Raw genomic sequence first — 25939 nt, 5'->3', positions numbered from 1 at the left:
CTTGTGGGACAGCAGAGCCTGCCTGGATGGGGAAATGGGGAACTATCTCTCAAAAGAGGATTGGACTGCTTCCCCCCTCACTGTCCTGGCTGACTTGCAGTGCTAAGTTTTAGGGAGCATGTGGGGATGCATATTTATTCTCCTCTGGCACCTGTGTGTTTGTGAAGAGCTGTAGGCAAACCCTCTTGGAGGGCTGCTCGTGGCTATGTCCTGCTGTGTGTGAGCAAAAGTCTCATCTGCAGTCGGAGGCTTCTAGCATGGAGGAATGCTTTGGAATGTTTTAATGGCATCATATTGCCAAAGGCTCTGGCTGGGTGCAGGAGATGACTCCTTCCCCTGCTCTGTGGAGAGCCCATTTGAAGCAGGATTCCTCTGTTTTGCAAGTGGGTTTCATTCTGCCTTCTGCAAGCAAAGTAATTTAATTGCAGGAGAGATCACTGATGCAGTATTTGGGCCCTCATGGTTCCTCTGTGGCTCAGTAAGTGCCTTTGAAGCAGGAGGGTAATGGGAGATGCCAGACAGCTGCACAGACAGAAAGTTTTCTTTGGTGTTTTTTGGTACCAGTTTGCTCCTTGTGCATTAAGGACTGTGAAGAGGCACAGACATAGTTTCTGTTCACTGGATTGGCAGTCTGGGGGATGGGGAAGGTGTCGAAAAAACGTGTTGTGGCACCTATCTGTCTTCATTCTTAGTGAAAATATCTTCTTCCAGCATCCACATCCCTCTCAATTCTGCAGTGGGGAGGGAGAATGGGATTACAGTGGGTCCTGCACCCATTCCCTGCATGCACGCTGCCTCCTAAAGGATATAGGGGCTGCAACTGGGCCCTCACACCTCCCTCATTCCCAATTTTTGGTCTTTAATTTCCCCTCTTCTGCCTGAGGTCCCTGTGCCAGGGCTGAGGTAGTCTTGTTGGGTGAAATCTCAAAGGCCCCTGTCCTTACTTGTTTTGGGGAGGGCACACAGGAGCCGCTGGCAGTGCCTCCCTCCTGCTGGAGCAAGGCTCCCGGCCCTAGCCGACCCAGAGCGAGCAGGGCTCCGGCATGTTGGAGCGGGTTCTGGGAACCCTTGCCCAGGCAGGCAGGGCTGCAGCCTCCCTGCAGGTTGTTTTGGAGGCGAACCAGCCTCTCTGCAAAGTAGAGCCACCTCTCTGCTTCCACTGCTCACCCTTGTCTAGCAGATCGGGGCGTAGAGGTTCGGAGAGATGGATCTCCACCAAGGTTTCTGATCTTGTGATATTTAGTGGGTTCAGAGGAGTTTGTGTCCTTAGAGGTGGCTGGGGAGGCAGCTTAGTGAGGCCTACAGACGTGCCTGCAGCATGCAGTGGGGTGCCAGCATCTGCAAGGAGAGTGCCACCGGCACAGTGAGAGAGCACAGGGGATGTCAGTGAGCTACAGCGAAGCAGCCTCATCTGGGAGCCTGCAGCCCAGGGCTTTGAGGGCTTTCTACTGAGCTGATGGACAAGTAAAAGCTGGTGTAGAGAAGGGCTGGGAAAGATCCTTAGAAAGGTGCAGCTAGAGTGACTTCGGGAGATTGGCTCCACCACAGGCTCCTTGTGTGCTGTTTATGAACGTCTTAACTACTGAGGCCCTTACTTGGGGGCTGCAAAAAAAAGCCTTATTTTCCATGTAGCACTTCTGCAGTCAATAGATAAAACAGGCAGAGGTTCCCCTGTGGGTTTTATAGCAGAGGCTCTCCAGGGCTTTTCTGAGGTACCGAGCTCCAGATGCTGCGATGGGTCAGTTTCCCTCTCACATGAGGGAAGATGCTCCTACCAGATGTTTGTTATCGGCCAAGCGAGGGGGGCTGGAAAACAGACAGGCTTCAGCTGGTGAGAAGCTGAGAAGCACAGAGGGAAATGGTCATTGTTTCCCTATTAGGCTTGTAGAGGGAATTCTGGAAGCTGCTTTTTAGCCCATTGTTACAGTTTGTGCTTATATAGCTTATGTCTTTCGTGAGAGACTGTTAACTCCTGAAGCATGTTGGAGATGAGACTATACCAGAATACTTTCCTTCACCCGTTCCAGGATAAAGTATGGCAGATGCTTGAGTTAATAAATGGTCGATATTGATGTTTCTGAGGTTGGATTTCCCCCATGCAGGTGAGTTTTCCCAGTTGCTTCAGAGGGTGGGACAAAGTCCTTATTCCTTTCCACTTCTAATATTGTCTGTGTGGTCCATAGCCAGCTGACAGTATTTAACATAATTTGGAGGGGATCGTATTGGGGTGGGTACTGATTGAGCTGCTCTACAGTTGCACTGAACAGTGAAAGTTTTTTCTAGGGGTATTTGGTGCTCTGGGACAGTCACAGACTTCCCATCTCAAAGGAAGCGTTGACAGTCTCTGTAAGCAATTAGGGATACATTCCTTGAGGCAGAGGATGTCTTTTTATTGTAGTTTTGGAGAGTACCTAATAATGTTATATTAAAAGAGTCTCTGTAAAATAAGAGAATCAAATGTTCCTTGTTTTTCCTTTACTGGACAGGTAATGTAAGGATCTTTGAAAAACCCAAAAAGTCATCTTTCTGTTGCTGTTTTGTTTTCCCAGTAAAGAACTGAGCACATACCAGGTTTGCTGTCTTTTAAGAATTTCTTGTGTTGAACTGTATACTTTCATAAGAGGATGGTAGGCTGCCATCTGTTCTGCATCTCCCATGGTCAACCCCTCATGGTCCAGTGGCTGGCTATGGTGTGTCACTGCTTCTCCCTGCTCTCTTCATTAGGTACAATCTTCTCCAGAAGTCACTAAGCATATAAAACAAGGATTGGATTTTGTTGGGTTTTTGTTTTGTTTTGTTTTTTTCCCTATTCTAGAACAGGCACTGACCACAGTCATGCATTTGTTTTTCTCTCTTGCTTCCAAATGCAGTCACATAACAATAGCTTGGAAAAAAAATATTGGAAGCAATTTGGTCATGAATTTGTTTCCTTTTTTGGGCTGCACGAAGTGGGTTAGCATTTGGGTGAAGAGGCCCTGAGCTGCAAGCCATCTTTCCCAAGGTTTAAATGGGCTCCAGCCTGGTCAGATGAGATGTACCATGGAAGGGCAGCCCATTGGGGGCAAGATCTCCCATTGCTCTGTGTGCAAAGGTCAGGCTGCAGGCTTTTTCTTTTTTTTTTTTTTTTTTTTAAGATACCTCCAAGACATTATTTACTATTTACGTAGCAGAGAAGTCTTGCACACTGCTATATGGGTTTTATATGTATTTGGTACTCAGGGGGCTGGAGGAGAGAAACTGGCTCCCCTCTCGGTCTTTTTCAGAAGTGGGTGTCTGCTTTCCTTAACAGATTGCTAATAGGAGGAGGTGGGTATTGTTGTAGTTCTTACTGCTTTATGCAGGATGTCATGACAGGTGATGGTTTTGAATATTTTCCACAGCTATAGAAACAGATTACTCTCTGAAACAAGTTCAGAAGGTTGGAGGAGTGAGAGCTGATGACAGGTAGGATGATCTGCAAAAGAAAGACAGACCAGGGCACCAAGTAGTACCCTCACAAGGAGCAAGGAAAGAAGTATTTTGCAAATGGGACTGTGGGATGTGTCTGGATTCAGTGATTTCAGTGTCTGGATCTTTGGGTTTTAAGGGAAAGTACCACTTCAACTAGAAAAATGGAAGCTCAACAGATGAGACAAGGACAAGCACCCAATTGCTATGCTGGCCAGGAGGGTGCTTGGTTGTTAAAATCTCTAACAGTGAAGGCAGTGAAATCTCAAACTTCCTTCCACAGTTCAATGGATTTCATCCTTAGAGAAAAAGGGAGTACGTAAGGCTTACATGTAGCAGAGAGAGAATGCTGTTTGACAAAGTCTAGACCAGTAGGTGAAGTTCTCAGATCACAGCAATTTTCCTTCAAGTATTTATTTATTTATGGTTTCACTGAAAAAAAAATTTTGGATCAGCTGTGTTTAAAAATATAGCAGTAATGAGATACTTTTAAAAAAGGGAGTTAATCTCTCTCCCTCTCCAACCTGCTGTGGGCTGCCAATTGTAGTGTCAGCAAGTCCTGGGGCATCGCAGCCCTGCTAGCCAGAGTCACAGTGGAGAAAGCCAAACCCCAGAGGGAAGCACCAAGCAAGCAGTGGGATATAGGATGCCACAGAGGCTCCCCTTTAGTCACCCTCCAGGGGAAACAAGTTCAGGCTGCTGGGACTCTCTAGCTCTCCCTCCCTTGCTCCCTCAGGGCAGCAAGGCCTGGTTTCTTACTGCTGCTGGGTAGCCTTGAACTGTCTCTGACAGCCCTGATGGGGAGACGCGGGAATGAGGAGGAGGGGAAACCGAGGGCTTTTGTACTGAGGGAACAAAAAACATCCTCTGCATGTCTCTGGGTTCAGGGTTTGCAGACTCTCTAAACTGGACTGTTTTTTGTTTCGGGGGGTTTTTTTGTTTTTTGTTTTTTAGTTTTTTTTTTTCTTTTAAATGCTTCTTTAACTGATGTGATTTTTTTTAGAGTATTTTTTTATTTTTGGCTGGAGGGTGTCTGTTTGGGAGACAGAGTCTGTCTGAGGCTCTTCGTTTGGCCCATCCAGCTTATCCACAGAGCACGCACAAGCCATCTGCAGGCTGTATTTGCTCTAGGATTCCCTATGGCTTTTCCGTGGCCAAGCCTCCATGTTTAGTAAGAAGGCAGAAGGGCTAACGTGGGTAGACTGGCTGTGCTGCAGGCTGTCTTACAGCTCAGGGGGTGGTTTGGCCTTGCAGCAAGAAGAGGTACCGTGCTGGGACAGAATGCTTGAAGTATGGCCCCCAGGATGAGCAGAAGTGAAGAGCATTTGGTCTCCATCAGCCCTGGATGCTGTTTTCTTGCCATGCAGGAAAGCTACAGCTGACAGCAGTGAAAAATGTATTTTGAGGAAGAAGATGCTTCTTCTGATAATAGTGGGGTGGCATGCAATAGTCTGGAAAGGCAAAGTAAGTTGGTTTGAGCCCAGGTGAAAGATTGTGCAGAGAAATCTTGTCTCCTGTGGGTCCGTTGGTTTTGGCTCCCAGACGATGTGACATATCACAAGAGAAAAATCTCCTCTCCCCACTGTTTCCTTTCTTCTCCGCTGGTAGCTGAGCAAGATTCAGTTTTAATGACTTCCCTATACTCTCTCTGCTTCCTCCCTCCCTGCCCCACACATGCTTTTTTTTTTTAATATTATTTTTTAAGGCATTTCTTTTTGGCAAGAGTTAAAACACAAGCAGCATTTGGACCAAGATGAAACCAGCTGAGGAACATGTTGGGCAGTGTAATGCTTTGTTCTGAGTTCAGGGGGAGAAGAAGGGGAAGTGAGGGGGGAAGGGATGTCATTTCCCAGATGGGGACCCTGCCAAAGATGTTCTTGCTTTGGAAAGCAGAGAGTGATTTTGAGGTTACACTAGCTTTAACCCTTTATCATAGCCCTTCCGTCATGCAGGGAAGCTTCGAAGTCATAGTCCTAAAATCTGGCTGTGTTGTGCTGTGTGGCCAAGGTGACCTGAACAGTCTCAAGACAAAGTCTACTGTTGTGACTGAATACTAACAGCAGCCTGAGGTTCCAGTTGCTGGAAGCTATAGTGAGTGGATGAGAAATCTGCCTGTTTTTTATCAGCGAGGATCCAGAACCAGTATGGTTGCTGTTTGAAAAACAAAATCAGCATTTTCCCCACAGGAAGACAGGACTGCTGTGCAGTTTTCGTGCCCTGCCAGAAGCACCTGGTGTGGTATGGGATGCTGCTGGACTCTGCTTCAGTTGTTCCCATAGGGAGCCTTGAAACGTGTAAGATGCTTGGGAAGCACCTTGTCCCTTGATGCCTCCATCCAAAGGAGCCTCCTGTGCAACAGAGTTGTGTTGCTGGAGGGCATGGTAGATGGAGAGCCTACTCAGGCATGTTCCACTGTTTGGTGACTGCCTGGGGCCACCAATATTGCACGGTGCGTGGGCTGCTGATTTAATCACCCCAAGGCTGTTCTACAGTAGCAAGTTGAGGGCGAGAACACAGAGAAGAGAAAGTTAACGGAGAGATCTTGTTACTCCAAGGTGCTTTCGTGGTTGCAAATACGTGCGGCAGTTGATCTATGCTGCTGGGCAGTTTGTTGGTTTGGAGACCAGCACCAATGCTATATACATAAAATAAGTAAATATCCTTGGTATAGTCCCAGGCAGAGTCACTATCCACAGCCACCAAACATGCAAGATGGAGACCAGCAGACTCCCTGGCCCTCCGGTCTTTCAAAACTTCTTTTTCCTGGCTAGGGGAAAAGCTGCTTCCTTAATCCCATTTTGAACCTCCTGAGCTTAACCACAAACTCAAGCTCCAAAGGTGTCAGTAACTTTGGTCTGGAGACCATACGCTTCCTCTCCCCAGCAGTTTTGGCGGCAGTGTGTAAATTTTTGGTCTCTTCCTTGTGCAGCTGGCCCCAGATGTGCCAAAAGATGGCTACAGCAACACCACTGTGTGTGCATTGGTTGCCAGTGACTAACAGAAGAGTGATACAGCCAATGCTGGCCTTGAAAACATGCCCTGTGTCTTGCACGTTTCTTTTTTGTCAACCAAGAGAAGTCTGATCTGAAGCAAATGAATATATAACCACCCTGGTTTCACCTGTCACAATATGATGGAAGAAAATAGAGGCAGGCAGACAGAAGAAGCACATGTGTGATTGCACATGCTGGTTTTCAGCTTTTTTTTTTTTTTTTTTATATGTATGTTCTTGAATATTTTCCCATGGAGGTAGTAGAAGCACATATACAATTTACTGCACACTTAATCTGGACTTGCATGTTTTCATCCCTTTTCCTGGACCCCTGAAGTCATCCACATGTCCCTTTCAGCGGTCTCCTGAACCATGGGTGGGAAGCACTGACCGAGGTGCAAGCTCTTGGGTGGGAGGCAGAAGACCAGCATTTCCCTTTCTTGCTATATTGTGCTGACTCTCTGCATGATTTAAAGAAATTTCCTTTGCCTCTTCAAGGTTTGCTTTCCTCCCGCCCATTGGTGTTTGCCAACGTAAATAAAAAGCACGTAGAGTGGCTGTAGCCTTTGTGCAGCCTTGCAGCACCTAGCACAGTGTTTCCTGCAGCTGGCCCATCTCCATGGCTTGGTGCTCTATTGGTTTGCCTGCTTAGGCCTGGGAGCATCATAGATGTGTTAGAGTGCAGCACAGGGACACTGTGGCAGCACTGTTCCAAGGTACAGCTTGCTTCAGCTTGCTGGTGCCACCAGCACCCCTGGCCTCGGGTCTGGGATCTGTGTGGATTTGGCATAGGTCTCTGGCTCTTCTTAAGCAGGGTAACGACCACCGCAGGCTTCGGAGACTGAAAATGGATGTGTGATACCAGTGGTTGTTGGGTGTCACTCAGTGTCTTGGAGCCCTTCAGTATGGAGTTGGGCTCCATTTCACTTATCCTGGTGGTTGCATATATATGCGCATACTGCAGGAAAGCATCCACTAACCCACAGGAACTGCTGTACCCACACCTGCCAGGCTCTGTGAGGATATTTGGAAGGTGTGAATTGCCTCTTGTTCAGTAACCTGGTGGTAGGTCTTCCTGCCTCAGCTCAGCCCTGGGCTTCATGAGTGCCAGCTGATGGGCTTGGGTGGGCTGCAGTGCCCAGTCATGGGGCATTTACATATGGTGGCACATTGACTGCTGTTTCTCCTTCTCTGTTTACTTAGTTCTTGGCAGCTGAATGTTTGAATGTTTGCTTGACAAAAAATTTCCCTGAAGTCTGTGATTACGGAAAGTTTAGTCTGACAAACTCTGCTGAGTTATCCCATTCTCTTGTTGTCAATAATCTCTTGCTTGTTGTCTCCCTTAACCACAATATTTGGTGTGTGGTGCAAATTTGTGTTTTCTTCTCTTGTTGTAATCAGCCTGCCCCTCCCTGCTTGGTTAACTTGCTGAAGCTGTACCCCCAGGATGCTGACATCTGTATCTTAATAATCCAGAAGTCCTGGGGCTGCCAGGAAGCAGTATAAATCATAAGACTGCATACCTGCCTAGCACCTCTCACCTGAGAATCCAAAGCTGTCTGGTGCGTACTGTTCATCTGGGTACCACTCGCACCAGCTGGGGTTTGCTATTCTTGTTTTTGCAGGACACAAGGTAGAAGGACTCTCCGTCCAAAAGATGAAGTGATTCCAGAAATGCAGTGAAATTCCAAGACTATGAGTTTCTATCCCTCTTTGCTATATGTAATTTGTCCCCAGAAGGAAAGGGTTGGGTGGTTTCAAACAGTGTTTTATTTGCAGTGTTACCCGGCTATTTTGGCATCTCAGTAATTCCAATCTGAGAACAAAAAAGCAATTATAAGATTTCTCCAAAGTAAGTTAACATTCTTTGTCTGTGAGTGGGTGTCAATAACCTGGTTTGCAGGATGGGTGATAACAAAGTATTGTATCTTAGAGTCACATTGGAGCGATGCAGGAGGACAAGTGTTCGTGGCAGATCTGGACAGGGAAAAGACCCTGCTGTACTTCAGAGGTGGTGACAAGGCTGGTGGAAACCTGCCTGTGAGGGCTGAGTGGTCACTGCAGGCTGTCTCTAATGCGTGTGGGGACCTTTTGAGAGCCAGGGCTGTTCAGGCTCACTCCTGGAGAGCCATAAGCCTCTCTAAGGCTTATGGCTTCTGGTGGAAACCACAGGGAGACCATGTCAAATTGCTAGATTCTACCCCAAACCAGGCAGAGGGTATGGGCTTCTGTTTAGTTTCCACTTGATGAAGAGAGAGCTGGAGAAAAGCTGGCATGGGACTGGCATTGCCCTAAGGTGTAGGTACTCTGTTCCTAGCACCAGCGAGTGCCGTTCCCACGGCTGGATCATACCGGTGAGAGCAGCATAATACCCCCACTGGCATCCCCAGGGAGCTGGGGTGTAAGAGGAGGAATATTTTGTCTACAGCACTTTCAGAAAGGGACAGTGGAGAAGAGATAGCAAAAAAGGCTGATGATGAGGATTAGGGTGAATGCATGCCCTCCACGCACATAGTCTCTGCTAAGGCTATGGGGAAGTTGGTTTGGTGATCCCTGTGCTGGCCCCCCTGGCACCCTGAGCCCCGGGGAATAGGAAAGCCTCAGGTCGAGTGGGGAGGGCTGCAAGCACCAGGAGGTTACAACGTGTTTATTTTTCACATGTTGCAACAGAGCGTCCCTACATCCAAACCCACCTATGTGCTTGCCAGGCCTTTGTAAGTTACTCACACTCTTCCCTTGGGGCCGGGGCACCCCCAGTTCCCTCGGCTCTGCCCCTTCTCCTCTTCCCCCTTCTCCCATGTGCTTTTATTTCTTTTGCAAACAGTGTGCGCCAAATCCAACTTCACAGCTGGCTCGGCTCCACGTGTTTGTTTTCTGTGCCTGCACGGCGCTTGCCAGCACTGCTCGCACCCTTGCTCCGAGCTGGAGGCGGGGGGAGAGCAGGGGCGGTGGGGAGGGAAACGGGAGCAGGCTGCTGCTTTCCAAACCCTTATTTGTTTAAAGCTTAAGCCTGTTTGAGAGTGCCTTTTTGGAGTGAGGGGTAAGTGGCAGGGGCGGGATGCGGGGGAATGGAGAAAGTAAACTGTGTGTCAAGGAAAGCAAACTTTGCAGCTGGAATTGCTGCTGGTGCTCATTGTGTGAAGGGGCTGGGGAGGTGGCTTGGAGGCCGTGCCTGCCCTCTCAATGCAAGTGTGAAAGGAAAAGGATGCAGAACGGGGAGCTGACAGTGAGTCTGCGTCGTGCTGGTGGCTGGGCAGGTGAGCCTCCCTGCCCCAGCTGTTGTCCTTCTGTTGTGGAGCATCCTGTCTTGGAGATAGAGAAACCATGTGCTGGTCCTGCCCGTGTTTGGGTCACTGTCCTCAAGTGTGCCATCATTTTCAGAAAGGTGTGTTTACTCCCAGGATGATAAATGGGGCAAAAGGCATGTAAATATTAACAACAGCAACAAAAATAATAATAACAAAATGCTACGAGGCAGTTTCATTCTCTGGGACAAGGCAGTCCATCATTTCGTGCTGCCCTGCTGCAGGTGGCACTCATCGTGCAAGGTTTAGGAGAGTCATGGCAGGCCTGGGGCTGCCCTGTGCCCCACCTAGGTGCTTGGTACTGCCAGGGTGTTTTCTGCAGGCAGTCATCTCTGTCCTTTTGTTTCTCTGGCTTTGAGCTTCCTCTTGTGTTTTTTGGAGTAGTGACATATCTTCCAGGGAAAATGTGTCCCAGCAGAGGGTCCTAGAGGCTTTTGACCTGCTCCAATTACCAACATGGTTATTGGTAGTGAAAAGTATTAAAGTGACAGCAATGGAGAGTAAAAACTCCCATTTATTCCCAAACTTTAAAAAAGGAGGGGAAAAAAAACAACAACCCTCTTAAATACAATCTTCAAAGGCTGAGAAAAATGGGCTTGTGCTCTTTTGCATCCCAGCAACAAGTCACTGCTGAAAGGAGTGCAAGCGAGAAGGCAGTTTTTCTTTATGGTGGTGATGGGGATGCCTCTAAAGCCAGCCATCTGGGGATTAAACTTTGTATTGACGGTACTGGCGAGTACTTTGTCCTGTCTCTTTTGTATGCTCTTCTGGATTTTGATGTCAACTATGTTAAACGAGCCTTGCACTTGTTAATGCAATTTCTGGGCCTGCTCCCATTGAAGTCATGGCAAAGATCACACTGGTTTTGGAGACGGCCAGATCAAATCCCCTGCTATGACCTTCTGGATGCAGTATTTTAGCAGGTAGTTCCGACATGTGTTTCACATAAGCTCAGTCTGTTTTTTGCTGTTAACACTGCAGCTGTTGTAGGTGCCCTTGTTCCCCACTCTGCCCTGGGTGCAGGCTCTAAAGCCAGGAAATCCACTGAGGGTTCTCTCTGCTCTATCAGGAGATCTTCCCATTGTAACTTGCCCCAAGGAATGCTTCACAGTTTGTCACTGGCAGTTTCCGTGGGCTTTTCTGGTTTAGGGGTTCTGTTTGTTTTTTCACTCTATTATTGTACCTAATTTGACACGGTGAAGATTTTTCTATTGCTTCTAGACAAAGAATTTTTTTAAAAATTTGGAGTTGAGAAGGAAGTTCATGTTTAAGAACACAAAGAAGCAGCTGGCTGTGATCTGAGCAAAGTAGTTTCCCTACCTGGATCTCCCCAAGCAGTTGCCCTTCACTTGCTCAGTTCTGTTCAGTTGTCCTGCCCTGTGCTTTCTGCCACCTCTGTCCCCACTTCCCTTCGCTGTCTCTCAGGGCTTCTCCCCGTGGTTATTTCCCTGCTTCATCTGGGCCTGCCTCCTCGCTGACCTCTCCCTAACCCAAGCAGCAATTAAAGCCTCAACCTCAGGCTCTTAGTTCTGGTGGTTTTTCTTTTTTGTTTTTGTTTTTGTTGTTTTTTCTCTTTTTTGTTTGGAAGGATGAGAATGGGAAAACAAAAGCAGCCCCCTGACTAGTGTAAACTAGCCACAGGCACATCTGTGCCGGCGTGATGACGGCTCCCGGTGGGCGCTGCTGTCCCTTGCAGCACTCCACTCTCCATGGTTGGTGGCAGAGGGGGACGGTTGGAGCCCAGTGTCTTGCTAAGGGTTGTTCTTGCAGCCTTGCAATCCGTGTCAGCCACTCGGTATAACTCCATCTGTATAGAGGTGCAGCCAGGAGCATGTAGGGGATGCCTGAGTGGAGGGCTATGGGCAGGCAAATATGCTACCCAGCCTCTCCAAACAGGAGAAGGAGGAAGTGTAGATGCATGTATTTTGGTATCCATTGCGTCAAACATCCCAAATAAAGAAGAGATCCTGGCCTGTTTGAAGTACTTGTTTGAAGTACTTGTTTGAAGTACCTAGAGCATGGAATGACTTTTGCTCTGTTTTGTGGAGCATCTGTCTACAGCTGTGCCTGCCCTGACAGTGGTCTCTGGCTGCAGTGGTGACGTGCTGAAGTGGGTATTGTTGTCGTGGATAGGGCGCTAGGCCTGACAGGTGAGTGGTGTGATGCCATAAATTCCAGCTTCTGAGGTTTGGCACATCACACCTGTGCCCAGGGGTTACCCCTGTCCTGCTTCCTCTATGGTGCACCCCACCACAAAGGTGCCTCGGCTGTGGATTTCGGCAGGGCACCCCATGAGGCCCCGTCACTGCTGCAGGGCAGCCTTCCCCGGCACAACAGCCAGCATGTTGCAGCAACAACATCTGTTTGCTGGGCGCACTTTGTCTCTGAAGAGGCTGCGCAGCACGCTCCATCTGCGCCTAGGGTTGTGTTGCTGGTGCCGCGTTTTGCCAGCCAGGCCGGAGGCACCGGGGCCCGCAGCCCGTGCCAGCAGGGCCGGCTGCCCACCGCCTGCCCCCCGAGTGGGAGCGCAGCGTCCTGCCAGCTGCTTCGCCCGCGCCTTTCCCCCAGCCCCTTCCCCCTGGCCGGGCCGTCCCTCCGGGAGCCCCCAGCCTCTCCAGATTAGAGCTCTCCAGGGAAGGGGCTTTTTGAAAGGAAGAAAGGGAAAGGGGGTGTGGGGTGGGGAGGGGAGGAAAAGGGAGAGGGGGAGAGAAGAAAGAGGGGGAGCAGAAGAATGAAAACAGACCCAAGGGGCAATAGTCCCTCGAGCCATTTCACTGCATTACAATGAATATGGACTCTATTAAGCTCCGTTCTGCCTGTTAGTGTTTCCCAGGGCAACACAGCTCCCATATGGCAAGCATGCAGCAGATTAGGATGGGCCTCCGGGCTTCATTGAGGGCCCGGGGCTTGACTGGCAGTTGAACCCCATTCCCCCCCCCACTCCTCACACTTGACACTGCCTGTGTTTATCTAAAGCGAAAAAAGGGGCCGGGGTGGGAGAAGGGGGCATTTGGGGGGTTATTGTCCCGGGCAATGGGAGAGGGCAGGGAGAGGGGTGGGGGGGCCGGGGGAGGGAGCTGAGGGGGGGCAGCCCCTCATACATATGCAGGAGGGGCCGTGAATGGGTAGAGGAGAAATAAAGCAGATGGAATTCGTGTTAAAGAACAGCCACAATCGCCCTTGGAAAACGAGCAGAGAAAAGCGGGCTGCCTTAAAGGAGCGCGGGGAGCAGCGTTTATCCAATTAGCAGGGTTGTCAAATTGAATTTACTCAGAATAGAGGGGGGGGGCCGGGGGGAGAGGAGGGAAATTAAGTGTCGGGGCATAGGGGGAGCATGATGGCGAAGAAAGGCCTCGGCTGCTCTCTGGGCGTTTGGCCGTCTCAAAACCAGAACCGTTTTCAGGGCACGAGGAGCAGCGAGGCTGGCCTGCATGCGGGGCCCCAGTGTGGGGATAGCTGAGGGGATCCTCACAGCAGTTAATGCATCTCCTGCCACACATCTCTCCTTTCCCAGATGCCCTCACACAGGAGCAGTGCAGCACAGTGGCGTGAGGTGATGCGGTCAGTGTGTGGGGGTCCCAGCCCTGTTTCAACTGCGTGCCCTTGCGCTAGGTGGGCTTCCTCTGCTCCCTCTTGTCTTTTCTGAAGCAAATGGGTACAGCAGTTCTCCTTCCTCTTCTGTCTTCCTTTTCAGTGCTTTAAGCTCCACGGAACAACTTAAAAAATCCTGTCCTGTATTAAAACCTACTGATCACAAGCGATGTTAGTTCGCTGTGTTGTGGAAGGCACCTCTTCTGAAGAGCTCCAGTCCCAAAGCCCCAGCAGTGAGCTGGGAGCTCTGCTGTCCCGGCCTGACCCGCTGCTGGGAGCAGCTGCGGCGATCCCCCAGTGTCACCCGCACGTCCTCATCTGGCCCCAGCCCTGCAGCCCTCCCCCGGCCCTGCAGTGTCGGCGCTCTCCCCGCCTGCGTTCCCTCGGTCCTCGCTGCCTGCCTCACGGAGCTGGGCAGCGGGCTGGGCCTGGTTTCCATTTGGGGCCTTGTAAATCACGGGTGGTGTGGCTGTAATGAGGGCTGCCGGCCCGGCCCTTGTTAAGCAGGAGGGGGCTCGGGGCTGTGGGCAGCATTTCCTCAGTAAAACCTTCAGTTTCTAATCAGCAGACACCTCTCTCGCTGCCCGTGTCTAATTCAGGTCCCTTTTCCACTCCAGCCTTCCCCCCCCCTTCTGCCCCCCCTGTGTGCTTTTCTCCCCTCTCATGGCCTCACCTCTGCCTTTCCCTTCCCTCCTTTGGGGCCTTCCGCACGGGGCGGGAAGCGAAGCCGACAGATTTTACACCCCCCAATCTGACAAAGCTCTCGTTAATTTTGCTCTCCTAATGGCCCCTCCTTTGATTTACGGGGCTGTCTGAAAGAGACTTAGAGCCTTCACTCCCCTGACAGGAAATTGTTATTTTAACCTGACAGGAAAGAATTAAAAATAAATAAGTAAATAATTCCCCCCTCCCCAGTGAAGCCCTTCCATTGCCTTTAACCCTTTCTTTTCCCAAGCAGCCGTTAAGCAGAGGTGGGAAGTGTGGGTGACCACTGAAGTGCCAGCAGACGGGGGCCACCTCAGCTCCGCACCGCTCCCGGCGTGCGCGGGGCTGCCGGCAGCTCGCAAGCTGCCCGGTTAATAAAGTGCCTTGCTCTGCACTACTGCAGGCTGCTTAAGGGCAGCGCTTTCAAAAGAGGTCAGCTCCCATTTAGGCGTCGAAATAAGTTGGTCGCCTATTCAGGAGAGCTCAGCATGTCAAGAACTGAATGCTTTTGAAAATCTGGCTTCAATTGTGGAAGCTGAGAATTTCGAAATCTGGCCCCGGATCCTAATAGTCCTTTTGGAATTGATGTTTTCATTCATTTTCCTCATTATTTTTATGCCGGCCATTTACTTTTTGTACTTCACTCAGCTGTGAAAGAAATGGCCACATGTCCCTATTTAGAGCTCATGTTCTGCCTGGAGGTTTGGGGAGGTACCGTACACTTGTCGCAACACACCTTCTCTCCTCGGCCTCCGCTGAATACTGTTTAATCTGCCTGGCTCTTTGGCCAAATTTTGTGATCTCCCCTTTTTTTCCCTCCCCACCTATTGCCCTTCTTCTTTCTACAGACTGGGGAGAGCCAGTTCGGACATGGCGTCCATGTGCATGGGTGGTCCTTGCTCGTGAAGGGTCCATTACGCTTTCTCTATCTGGCCAGAGGCTCTGAGCAATGCATTGCTGCTGGGAGGTCTGGTTGGAAACCTCTTTACCTTCCCCCACCCTCAGCATGGACTCCAAGGAGCAACTCTTTCCTGTCCAACATTTTTCCATCCTGCTGCCAAGCTCGTCCAGATACGGCAAGTGAGTCAGCTTCGCATTGTAGGCTTCCAGTGCTGAGGAACAAGGCTTAAGGTCTACCTCAGAATGATTCTTCTGGTTTGGTGGAAGACTACCAATCCCCACAATACCTTGTAGAGTGAAGTAGAAACCCAGTTTTTAAGCCTTTTCTAGGCTAAGGTGGCACACCAGTGCGTGTTCACATCAGGTCTGGTCAGTGGTAGCTTGTCTGAGACAGCTGTGGTGTAACTAAGGGTTCTTTGGTGGCTATGTTAGGTGGAGAGCTTAACTTGAGTGACTCAGATGCTCTCCAAGATGACGACTAAAGGATCTCATACCACATCGTGTGCTGGTTAGTGGGGGAAACTCCTCAAAGACAAATTGTTAAGGCTTTCTTCCCTCCGTGGGGAAGGAGAGTGATGCTGGGAAGGCTGAGGCACATGGGAAGGAAATTGTGTTATCGCTTTGGTGGTGGTGGTTACCCACAGTGGATTTCCACATGTAACTGAGCTGTGGGCTACAGTAGCTGCAGTATGACTTCAGCTGATCCCAAAGCTTCAGCTGCAGGCCAGTTTGCTTGGCTTTGCTTCCTTTAGGAACCACCAGCAAAGTGGCTTGGTGAGAGCTCCCTGATGGCAGGAGCTGTGTGCCAGCAAATGGAGCTTACCCTGAATGACTCCCTGAGCATCTCACCAGGAGTTTGTGGGAGTCTGCGCTTCAGGAGTTCTGCCTCTGGAGGTTATACTTGAAAGGATTTCACCCTTCTTTTTGACTGAGATGTGTATAAAAGGATGCATTGCTCGTGGCTCAAACACTGACCATGGTGGAAATAGGAAACGCTTCTCTGCAGGTGCTCTTGAAGATGGTAACTGTAGGTAAAGGGTTTGGTGTCTGCAGGGGGAGCAGGCAATATCACAGTTGCTGTTTGGGCTTGCTGCTGTAATCAATCTGGTCTCTCATCTCCTCTGCCAATGTAGACATGCTACAGAAACAATTCTGTAATTCCTTCAGGACACGCAGGACATCTTGTTGGTGCTACGGCTGGAGAGTGCTCAAAATCCTGTTGCCATTTTACAGTGTCCCTAGAGAGAAATCTCTCCTCAACTTTAGCCTTTAGCCTTCAATTGAAAATGACTTCAGTATGACATCTGAGGTGTATGTGGGTGCACCACTTAGGTTCTTAATCCTCCTAGTCTGCTTTGGCATTCATTCGTGGCACTCCCTCCTTAACAGCTCCTGCAATGTGCAACTCCTCTCAGCGATCTGAGCTGTGATAGGTGGCTTTGAGCTTCGCATTTTGAAGATTGTTATTGCATTCAGATGCAAACCTAGTGCTTGTTCCAAACTGGGTTGTTAAACTCAAAATAGGTTGTGTGTTTTAGGCCAACTAGTTAATATGATATCTTTCTATATATTTGATTTCTTAGTTTAGAATAAAAGTGTGTGATCACAGAATCATAAAATAGCCTCAGTTGAAAAGGACCACAATGACCATCTCGTTTCAACCCTCCTGCTATGTTCGGGATCACCAACCACCAGACCAGGCTGCCCAGAGCCACATCCAGCCTGGCCTTGAATGCCTCCAGGGATGGGGCATCCACAGCCTCCTTGGGCAACCTGTTCCAGTGTGACACCACCCTCTGTGTGATTCTAAGTTAGTGTGGGCCACTTTGCATCAGTGTCTGCAGCCTGCTCAGGCCATGGGCTTGGTGAATGCCTGGAATCTTAGGAGTACTGAGATAGAAGCCAGTCAGGACTGGAAAACAGAGGGTAATCTGAGTTTCATGCCACTGTCTCTCTTGTCATCTGCAGGAAGCCGCTACCACACCTCTACCGCATCCCCTGAGGCAGCTTATGGGACCCTTCTCTGGGCGCCTCTGCCCCAGGAGACACTGCATGGGATGGCAATGACACATGGAAAGAAGAGACCCATGTCCGCCATCCTTTGCCTCCTCCTCGCAGCCACGAGCTGCTTTGCCAAACTGAGTGAGTTTCTGTTTTATCTATTTGTTCCATTTTGTTTATGCTTTGTCTTGAGGCAAACCGAGCTTCCAAGATCTCATTTGTTTCCGAAGAGGTTTGGCTTCTCCCATGTGCGTACAGGATGTACGATGCTGCGATGTCCAATTACATTCTGAAGGGGGTGAACATCCATGGCAGGGTGACACTCATTAGAAGAAGAGGTTACAGGTGGAGCTGGACATCTCTGCTTGGTGCTGCCAAGAAGAAATGGGACTGATGTATGTTTCCAAAGTGTAGGGGGTGTGTGTGTGGTGCTAAGGAGAGCATGAGGCACAAATAGAAACAATGGGGTACAGCAGTTTTGCAGTTTTTTCCCTCTATCTTTTCTTTTGCTGAGACTCATGGGGCTTTCTCCTTTCCCTTTCTTTTTCTTTGTGCAGGTGAATCTCTGCAAGTTACTGTGCAGCCTGCCTCCACTGTCCAGAAGCCTGGGGGCCCGGTCAGCCTGGGGTGTGTCGTAGACCCTCCAGGAGTGAACCTCACCTGGAGACTGAATGGAAAGGAGCTGGATGGATCAGATGAGGTGCTGGGGATCCACATCGAGCAAGGAAAACTCATTATCACAGCTCTCAACAACCACACCGTGGGGCGATACCAGTGCATTGCTCGTGTGCCCGAAGGAGTCATTGCCAGTGTCCCCGCAGTGGTCACCTTGGCTAGTGAGTAACGCTGCCATCCTGTGCATTATTCAAGCCTCCACTCGCCCATCTGGAGAGGTTCATCTAACTTCAGTTGTTCACTCTGGCATGCAGGGAAGGCTCCTTTCACTTTTCAGGTCATTTCTTTGCACTTTAGACCATAGACTGGCTGTGGTGTCATGGCCCAGCCATAACCTATGCAGTCCTTCTGCACAGTAGGCTGCCTACTGTTGCATGCTAGCAACACAACACAGAATTCTCGTGTGAAATTCTCGTGCAAAAGATTCCCTTTATTTTCCCAAGCAAGGATTTTATATTCTAACACACGTATTCAGTGTTTATCCAAAACAGATCATTTCAAAGCAGTTCATTGGCCCACCTGTCCCACAGCAACAGTTTTTACATGATCATAAAGAGCTGGAAGTTCCTAACTGACATGTGGTTAGTTCCCTTACTGCCATGCTGCCCCTTCTGGTTGCTGACTTCTTGAGGTTTCCAGAAAGTACCTGTTGCTGTTTGTCACTTAACTTCTGCCTGCTCCTCCTTCCTCAGGCTTTTTTCTCTCCCTGCAAGGTCACAGTGGCCTGGCCACTGTGAGCCACCTCCTTTCTGAGCTTCAGGATTTCTGACGTGATCCTCACCACTGCTCCCTGGGGAGGCTCGGTGTGGACCACCCTAGTTTGGGCACCTGAGAGTCTGATCCTCTCTGAGTCCTGTGCAATGTTTGGTGGAGCAGGTCTGTGCTACAGAGACCTCCATCCTTTAGCAGTGACAGCACTGCTTCATCTTCCTGGCACAAGGGGAGCTTGGGGCTAAGCCATAAGAAAGTGCAGAAGTGAAGATGTTTGTGCAAAGTAGGGGCTGGTTTGGCTTTAAAGCCAAGAGCTATTGGCTTGTCACTGATACATTAATCAGAAGTGAAATGTTTAGGCCAGGCTGAGTGGGAGGAGGAGGTGAAGGAGAGTTGCTGCGCTCCAAAGTGGGGTGGGAGGGGATTGTCACGGGGCTGAATATGTTAAGGGATTTGGCCTGAGCTCTGCACCGAGATTAAGTTTCGGAGAACACATTCCAGAGCAGAAAGGGCGTTGTGTGCACTGGTGGCCTGATAGAAGGAAGGAGAGGAGGGAGAGGTGGATGGGATTACCTAGGGCATGGTTTGCATTTAGGAGAGCGGGGTGTGCACAGCTCTTCAGCCTGATCTTTTCATTCTTAGGCTGCTCTTCTTTTCTCTTTTTCTCTTCACTCCAGCCCACCACCACCAGCTCTGTCTTCTACAGCAAAGCACGTCTGTTTGATACGCCTCCTTGGGTCTGGCATCGCTGGTGAATAGCAGATATGTCCTACAGCACCAGAGGGGCTCTTTGCTAGGCACTGTGGATCCCCTGTCCTCCTAGGGAAATAGGGGCCATGTCCTATTCACCATGGCAGACTTGGACGGGGAAAACTTGGAAATCTAGGGGTGAAGAGAGAGCAGACAGACCCAGGAAAGATGTGGGGCTGGAGGTGTAGGAGAGAAACCTTCTGAGGGGGTTCAGACATCCAGCTTTATGTCCATGAGACGGACACTGCTCACATCTGTGGCTCTGCAGTGGTTTTAAAATATGAGAGGACACTGATTTGTGGTGGGACTGAGATGGATAGCTGTGATAGCGCATGCACCACAAGCTGTCAAGCCTGCTCCAGACCTCACCTGTAGGGCCTTGCTGTGAGCTGGTTTGGGGGAGACCAAGGTCTGCGCGGAGAGGGAAGACCTGGCACGTTGGCATTGCCACTGGTCCTTAGGGCTTCTTCCAGATCACCTGCTGGACTGAAAGAAACCCTCAGAAAGTCTCAGCCTCATCCAGAAATGACTTTCAGAGATGCTAGAGTGAAATTGGAATGTGAATATGAAAGCAGGAGGGAAAGAATGTATTTTTGAGATTATGGCTTAGGTTTATTTTGGAAGCAGATCTGAAGTCATGGGAGAAAGTGTCCTGCTAGATTTTGAGGGACTTAGGTAACATCTTCTGCCCAACTTTTTGGCTGCTTGCACTCCTTTTTCTCCTCCTTTGGAGGAAGTACCCTAGAGTGTCCCGGGCCCTTCATGCCCAGTTCTGCAGGGTCTCCTTGGATCCTGTGGTAACTCACAGGGAAAAGCATGCTGAAGTGCTTGGCTGGCAGAGCAGTCAGAGGTAGTAAAAGCCAAGCAACTCAACAGTATTCATGAAAAAATCCATGCATTCAGCTCAAGAGCTATCCTGCAATGGATAGCCATGACATTTAAAACCGAAAAAATAATTGGGGTGAAGCAAAGGGAAGCACCTGCTGTAGTGGATCCCCAAAGCATGACCCAGCAGCCAGGGATGAGAGGAATGCTTGTGCACCCTGGGGATGCAATGGGGAGGCTCACACGTGGGGAAAGCCAAGATGCAGCACTCGTGGGCAGTGACCCTGCACGGGGTCGGGCTGGGGGTCCCTGAGGAGTTTGCAGCTGCTTGCTGAAACTGGCCCTATTCATTTTCCTTTGCCTTGGCCTCTCTGATGACAGCTCCCCAGAGGTGCTGGTAGGGAGGAGGCCTCTTGCAGGTTGGAAAAGCATTTGCTGAGTCGGCTTAGGGGGTCCAGCCCTGGGGGCAGAAGGGGTGTGAGGAGGTGAGAGAAGGAAAACACAGGTGGGGCTCCGTGAGCCTCTGTAGGGCCGGCACAAGCGCTGTGAGATGTCTGGGGGTGATGAGGAGCTGAGGGAGAACAGGGTTTCAGGATGCCAGAGGCTGGAGGCAGCATGGGTGTGCCCTGGGGGCAGTGAGAGAACTTTCACCTTGAGGGCCTGCTTTCTATTTACTGCTCTTTCTCAGAGTTATTTATGACCTCCCATTCATTTAATCCGATCTGTCTCACCCATCCTGCTGCTTTGCCCCCCATCTCAGGATTCAGCTGATTTCACTCTTGATGACAGCGGCTGGGCAGCTGTGGGGTTGACCCTCCTCGTGCCTCCTCACAGGCTGTGGATGGACACAAGGAGTGGCCTTTGCTTGCACTCCCTGCCACATGCAAGAACAAAATAACAATAATAATAAATCCTGTTATCCCAGCACAGCCGGGATTTGCAGCCGTGGAAAGGATAAGCAGTTTTTCCTGCTTGCATGAAGCCCTCGGGGTAAAGCAGCTGTCCGATTAGGTAGCTCTATTACGATGCATGTGGCAGAGGGGGAACTAGCTGGGAGCTGTGACCACCTGCAGGCAAAACTCACTGGCAAGTAGCTTGGCTCATTCCCTGTGAGGGAGCAAGAATTCAGGGCAATAGTCCAGAAGGAATCTTTTATGCCTGCATATTGGAAAATCTCTCATCCTTTTGCCTTATTCTCGCTCCATGTCTATTGGGCCCTGTGGCCCCATTTCTTCATCCTCTCTGCAAGTGGCCCAAGGGAAGCAGGGAGAGCCACAGGCCCTGGTCCCCTCTGAGGGGCATCTGCAGCTGTGTAAGCTGCTGGGGGGTTGCGTGTGAAGGACCCCCCTGCAGCCATCCTCCGTGAGGCCACCCCAAGGGTCCCCACATGGGTATAGAGCTCTTGGCGTGGCTGTGGGGCTGCTTTCTGGGGTTGGTGTGTGTGCATACGTGTGTGCGTGTGCAGATCCCTGCCAGAGTTGCTGGAGCCTATGCCTTGGCTCCAGAATCTTAATTTGGCTGTGATGAATCCAGACCACCAAGGCGCACATTAATTTTCCTGATGCTCGTTTATATTTTGTTGATCAGAGAAGTATGTGTGATGTGTGCAGGCTCTTCTCCACATCTTTCCATTTCTGTGGCTCCTGCTATTTTATTCCTTGATCGGGTAGGAAAGCAAAGAAGAGAAACTACCCGGCACCCTTCCCCTCCCCGGCAGCAACTTTCCTTGCTGGAAGAGAGCGGGTTGCCGCCAGCTCTTCACAAGTTAAGAGTTAATCTTCATCTGGCTTTAATACCCAGTGGAAACATGGCTCCCCTCCTCGGCTTGTCTTAAAGGATTAATGGCATTTCTGAAGTTCACCCTTATTCCTTCTTTTTAGTATTTTTTTTTTTAATTGAACGATGCCAAGAAATTCCAAAAGTATGAAGCATGTTCACTGCAAATCATTTTTATGACATTGCAAAACCTCCCCTCCCCTGCTCGGCCCACTCCCCTCCCCTCGAATCCGGGCACGGGAACACTCGCTCCCCAAGCAGCCGCCCGACAGCCCCTCCGCGCCGCCTTCGGGGAGGCTTTCTCGCCACCCTGCCAAGAGGGCTGGTTTTTATTTAAACCCCATAAAGGATCTTGCTTTAATCAGAAAGTCTGCTTGAGAAATTTCATGTCACTTTTCTGTGACTGTGGGTGGGAGAAGCTCGGAGCCAGCGTTGTCTCTTTCTCTTGGAGCGCTGCTCTCTTTCGCAGAGAACAAAAACACATTTTTTGCTGGCTTGGCTGCCAAGGGCAGACTGCACCGAGTCTGCTTTCCACAAGCCCTTCTGCTCCCCAGCTCCTCAAACTGCCCATGGGCACTGGCACCATGCACCTGGATACAGTCGGAAGGGATGGCTGAGCTGTTGACAGTGCAGGGCTTCATGCTCCATAGCACAGGGTTTGAGAATGAGTTCCCCCCTCTTCATGTGGTGGAAGAGGTCGTGGTGATGCGCAGAGCTGGGGGTGATGCCTTTGAGGAGCATGTAGAAGATTCCCTTCCTCATGATCACCCTGGTATCCCACCTTTTTGCCTCTTGCCACCCAGTGTCTACACGCCCCTGAGGCATCCCAAAGTGGTGATTAAAGCATTGACTGTTCAGTAGTGGAACAGCAGCTGTGCTGGAACTAGGAGGTGTAGAAGGTCCGCTTTTGGCTGCCCCTCAGTGCTACAGTAAGTTGGCTCCGTTTTTACTTTGAGGCCAGGATTTTTCACACCCAGTTCTTCAGCCATGGAACAGGCAGCTTCTCTTGAAGCTGTGTTTTAATTTACATGCTTTGTAGGAAGGAGAAGAAAAATATAGCTCTGATATGGGGCCAGTTTCCCTGGCTGCCATGGATGGAACGGTCCTCTGCTGGCACAGTGGCGAAGCAGCCCTGCGTCTGTGGGGAAAGGATGAATTGGGTGCTGTGCCAGCTAAGATGTCCTGTTTGTTCCCTTTGCAGATCTCAAGGATTTCAAGTTTGATGGCCCTCACGTGATTGAGGTGGATGAAGGCAATACGGCTGTCATCGCCTGTGACCTGCCCGAAAGCCATCCCAAGGCCCAGGTCCGCTACAGCGTGAAGCACGAGTGGCTGGAGGCCTCCCGAGGTGAGCACCACAAAGCTCTATGCCACTGCATCCCCATGGCTTCAGCTGTACTCTTTTTGGCTGATCTGAGCGCTGGTTCTTTGAGGGTTTCTCACAAGGCTCCATGTGTTCCCACTGCCTGGGACTGAGGATCAGGTGTAACACCAGCATGCAGAAGGAAGCTTGGGGAAAGGAAATAGAATTAGGTGATGAACCACATTGCTCTTCATTGAGCGTCTCCATATGTCCATGAAGTATTCTTCCAGCCCAGTCCCTGGATAAAGATGATTCTGAACCTGGGGGAATTCTTAAAATTTGGATCTAAATTCTGCAGCTTCACTCTCATCTACCGTACATACTTGTTACAAGCTAGCTTCACCTGCAGCACTTTTCCTCCCACAACTGCATCGTATCTCCTCCTGATGCGTGAACAAAAAGGGCTTATTTCAGTGCTGTTTGTGTTATCCCATCGGTATTTTTCATTCTCACTTGTCCACCTTTTCTCTTAGGGCACTGTTTCATCCAGGTGCCACATCTTGAGCCATGAGCCATCTCCTCTTCTCTCCCTACAGACAATTACCTTATCATGCCATCCGGGAACCTTCAGATTGTCAATGCTAGCCAAGAGGATGAGGGGACTTATAAATGTGCTGCCTACAACCCTGTAACACAGGAGGTGAAAACCTCAGTCTCCAGTGAGAGGCTCCGCGTGAGACGTACGTTGCTCTCCTTTCGTTGCATGTCACCTTCTTACCAATTTCAGTCCAGGCAGCATATACAAAGTGCTATTCTAGCTGGGTTTTGGTGTGAACTGACATTAGCAGCTGCTGAGAAAACCCATTTCTTGCAGGAGAGTTGCCCTGGGTCTGCTCCCAGGGCTTGTGTGTGCAGCCTTGGGATTGCCGTACCTCTTCAGGACTTACTCTTGGTGATGCATGAGTAAAGGCCCTTAGTCCGTCAGCAAAAGCACTTGTTGCATGCACAGATCTTTTAAAGAACAGCCTTCTTGTCCTGCTTTGCCACCTTCCTTCCTATTACCTCCTTGCTCCTCTACTCCCAGGCTCCACAGCGGAGGCCGCTCGGATAATCTACCCGCCTGAAGCTCAGACCATCATCGTCACCAAAGGCCAAAGCCTCATCCTGGAGTGTGTGGCCAGTGGGATCCCCCCGCCCCGTGTCACCTGGGCCAAAGATGGCTCCAGTGTCTCAGCATACAATAAGACACGGTTCCTGCTCAGCAACCTTCTGATTGACCCCACTAGCGAGGAGGACTCGGGCACCTACAGCTGCACAGCTGACAATGGGGTTGGTGAGGCTGGAGCAGCATTCATCTTCTACAATGTGCAGGTGTTTGGTGAGTGCTGCTGTAGCTCTTGTTTCAGGAGGGGTGGGACTTTCTCATCTGTTTTCAGGGAAAAGTACTAATGCTGCTGTACTTTTCCTCTCTCTGGATAAACCACAGTGTAAGTCACACCATGCCTGTGGTTCCAGTTTCTAGGAGATGGGATAAATTCTATCTTGAAGGCAAAAGGTTCTTCCTTCCAGGTTGCCAGCATAAGCTTCCCCCTCCCATGGGGAAGCTCATCTCTTGTCCCTTGTGTCACTGGGTTTGCTCCAACGCTTTTTGGTGGAGGACTGGCTCTTTCTCAGACATATTTGAGATTAGTATAGGGAAGGCATAAGAGAGTTTTGCTTTTCACTTTGTTCGGTAGGGAAGCTGTTTGTGGGGTGAGAAATAGAAAGAACACCACACCTTAGGTATTTCTACCACATATCTATCCCCTTCTTACAAACTTCAGGGAAGGTAAGCCCATGTTTTGTTGGACTGCATGTCATCCAAGTGTCAGAGTGTTGTTGGCACAAGTGCAACCTTTGCAGAGTACTGTTTCAGCTAAGAAAAAAGGGACTCATAGGTCCCTGCTGTCACTATGTGACTGAGAGGGGAAGCTGGCCTTAGGCCATCTCTCCTTCTGGTTCACATGGATGCTGCTGTAACAAACCAGATCCATGTGGGACCCCATAAAGGTAGCAGGGCTGGCAGGAAGGGTTGAGCATCCATCCCTTCGCTCTCTTCCCTGCCAGAAAGGAGAGTGCAAAGCCAGGACTGTGCCATGCTCCTTGCCAAGTGGTCATCATTATTGTGCTTTTCCCCTCTCAGAGCCCCCAGAGGTCACGATGGAGCTGTCCCAGCAGATCATACCCTGGGGCCAGAGTGCCAAGTTCACCTGCGAGGTGCGAGGGAACCCCCAGCCTTCAGTCATGTGGCTGCGCAACGCTGTGCCCCTGTCCGCCAGCCACCGGCTCCGGCTGTCCCGCCGGGCGCTGCGGGTGGTCAGTGTGGGGCCCGAAGATGATGGCATTTACCAGTGCATGGCAGAGAACGAGGTTGGAAGTGCACAAGCCATGGTGCAGCTGAGGACGGCCCAGCCAGGTGAGTCCCTTCATTGAAGTTTGTGGTCATTCAGTGCTAGAGGCCAATGAACAGCAAACGAGCAGTGAGGAGGAGAAGATTGGTGTGTAACCCTCCTGCTTGGGTTTGGGCTGCTGCGCTCTTCCTTCTGTTTCATCCTGCACTGTGAATGGTTTTGGAGATGCTATCTCCTCCCTTGGACCATGCTGGACTTACCTAGGGTCAGGGGGGCTCTCAGAGGAAGCCCCCTGTGGCACAGAGCTGTCCTGGGAGAGGCTCCAGTGAGTCATGTTGTGTTTGTACCAGGAGAAGGAAAGTTTGTTTCTGACACTTTTTGGAGAGGCCCAGTAGGCAGCACCACCTGGGACCTGATACCTCTTAGTTATCGGTGATGCAGTAGGTGAATAGCTCCAGATTTGTAAGAGGATTCAGGGGGCTTCTCTTAGTTCTGTCTTCATTGCAGCCTGGATCACACATTTACTCTGCCTGCACCACTCACTTACTCTCAGCATCTCATCTTTCAG

At 50.2% G+C, this 25939-nt stretch overlaps 1 protein-coding gene across 6 annotated transcripts in view; it reads left to right on the top strand.

Annotated features, from left to right (window-relative positions):
* Positions 1–25939, top strand: part of BOC (BOC cell adhesion associated, oncogene regulated) — a 44375-nt gene that overhangs the window by 7877 nt on the left and 10559 nt on the right. For 5 of the 6 annotated variants that reach the window (XM_048936380.1, XM_048936353.1, XM_048936361.1 and 2 more), the window contains exons 2-7: positions 16909–17082; positions 17499–17777; positions 22880–23026; positions 23578–23721; positions 24066–24359; positions 25164–25436. In XM_048936380.1, the coding sequence (XP_048792337.1) occupies positions 16998–17082; positions 17499–17777; positions 22880–23026; positions 23578–23721; positions 24066–24359; positions 25164–25436 (1222 nt within the window). In that variant the 5' untranslated portion in view covers positions 16909–16997. Of the gene's footprint in view, positions 1–14888; positions 15121–16908; positions 17083–17498; positions 17778–22879; positions 23027–23577; positions 23722–24065; positions 24360–25163; positions 25437–25939 lie in introns of all 6 variants that reach the window. The other variant, XM_048936385.1, reaches the window with a different exon arrangement.

The sequence above is a fragment of the Lagopus muta genome, chromosome 1, assembly GCF_023343835.1.
Source record: "Lagopus muta isolate bLagMut1 chromosome 1, bLagMut1 primary, whole genome shotgun sequence".
In the NCBI taxonomy this organism is placed as follows: Eukaryota; Metazoa; Chordata; class Aves; order Galliformes; family Phasianidae; genus Lagopus; species Lagopus muta.
Note: the sequence above shows the minus strand (reverse complement) of the source record. Positions and strands in the feature narration are given on the sequence as shown.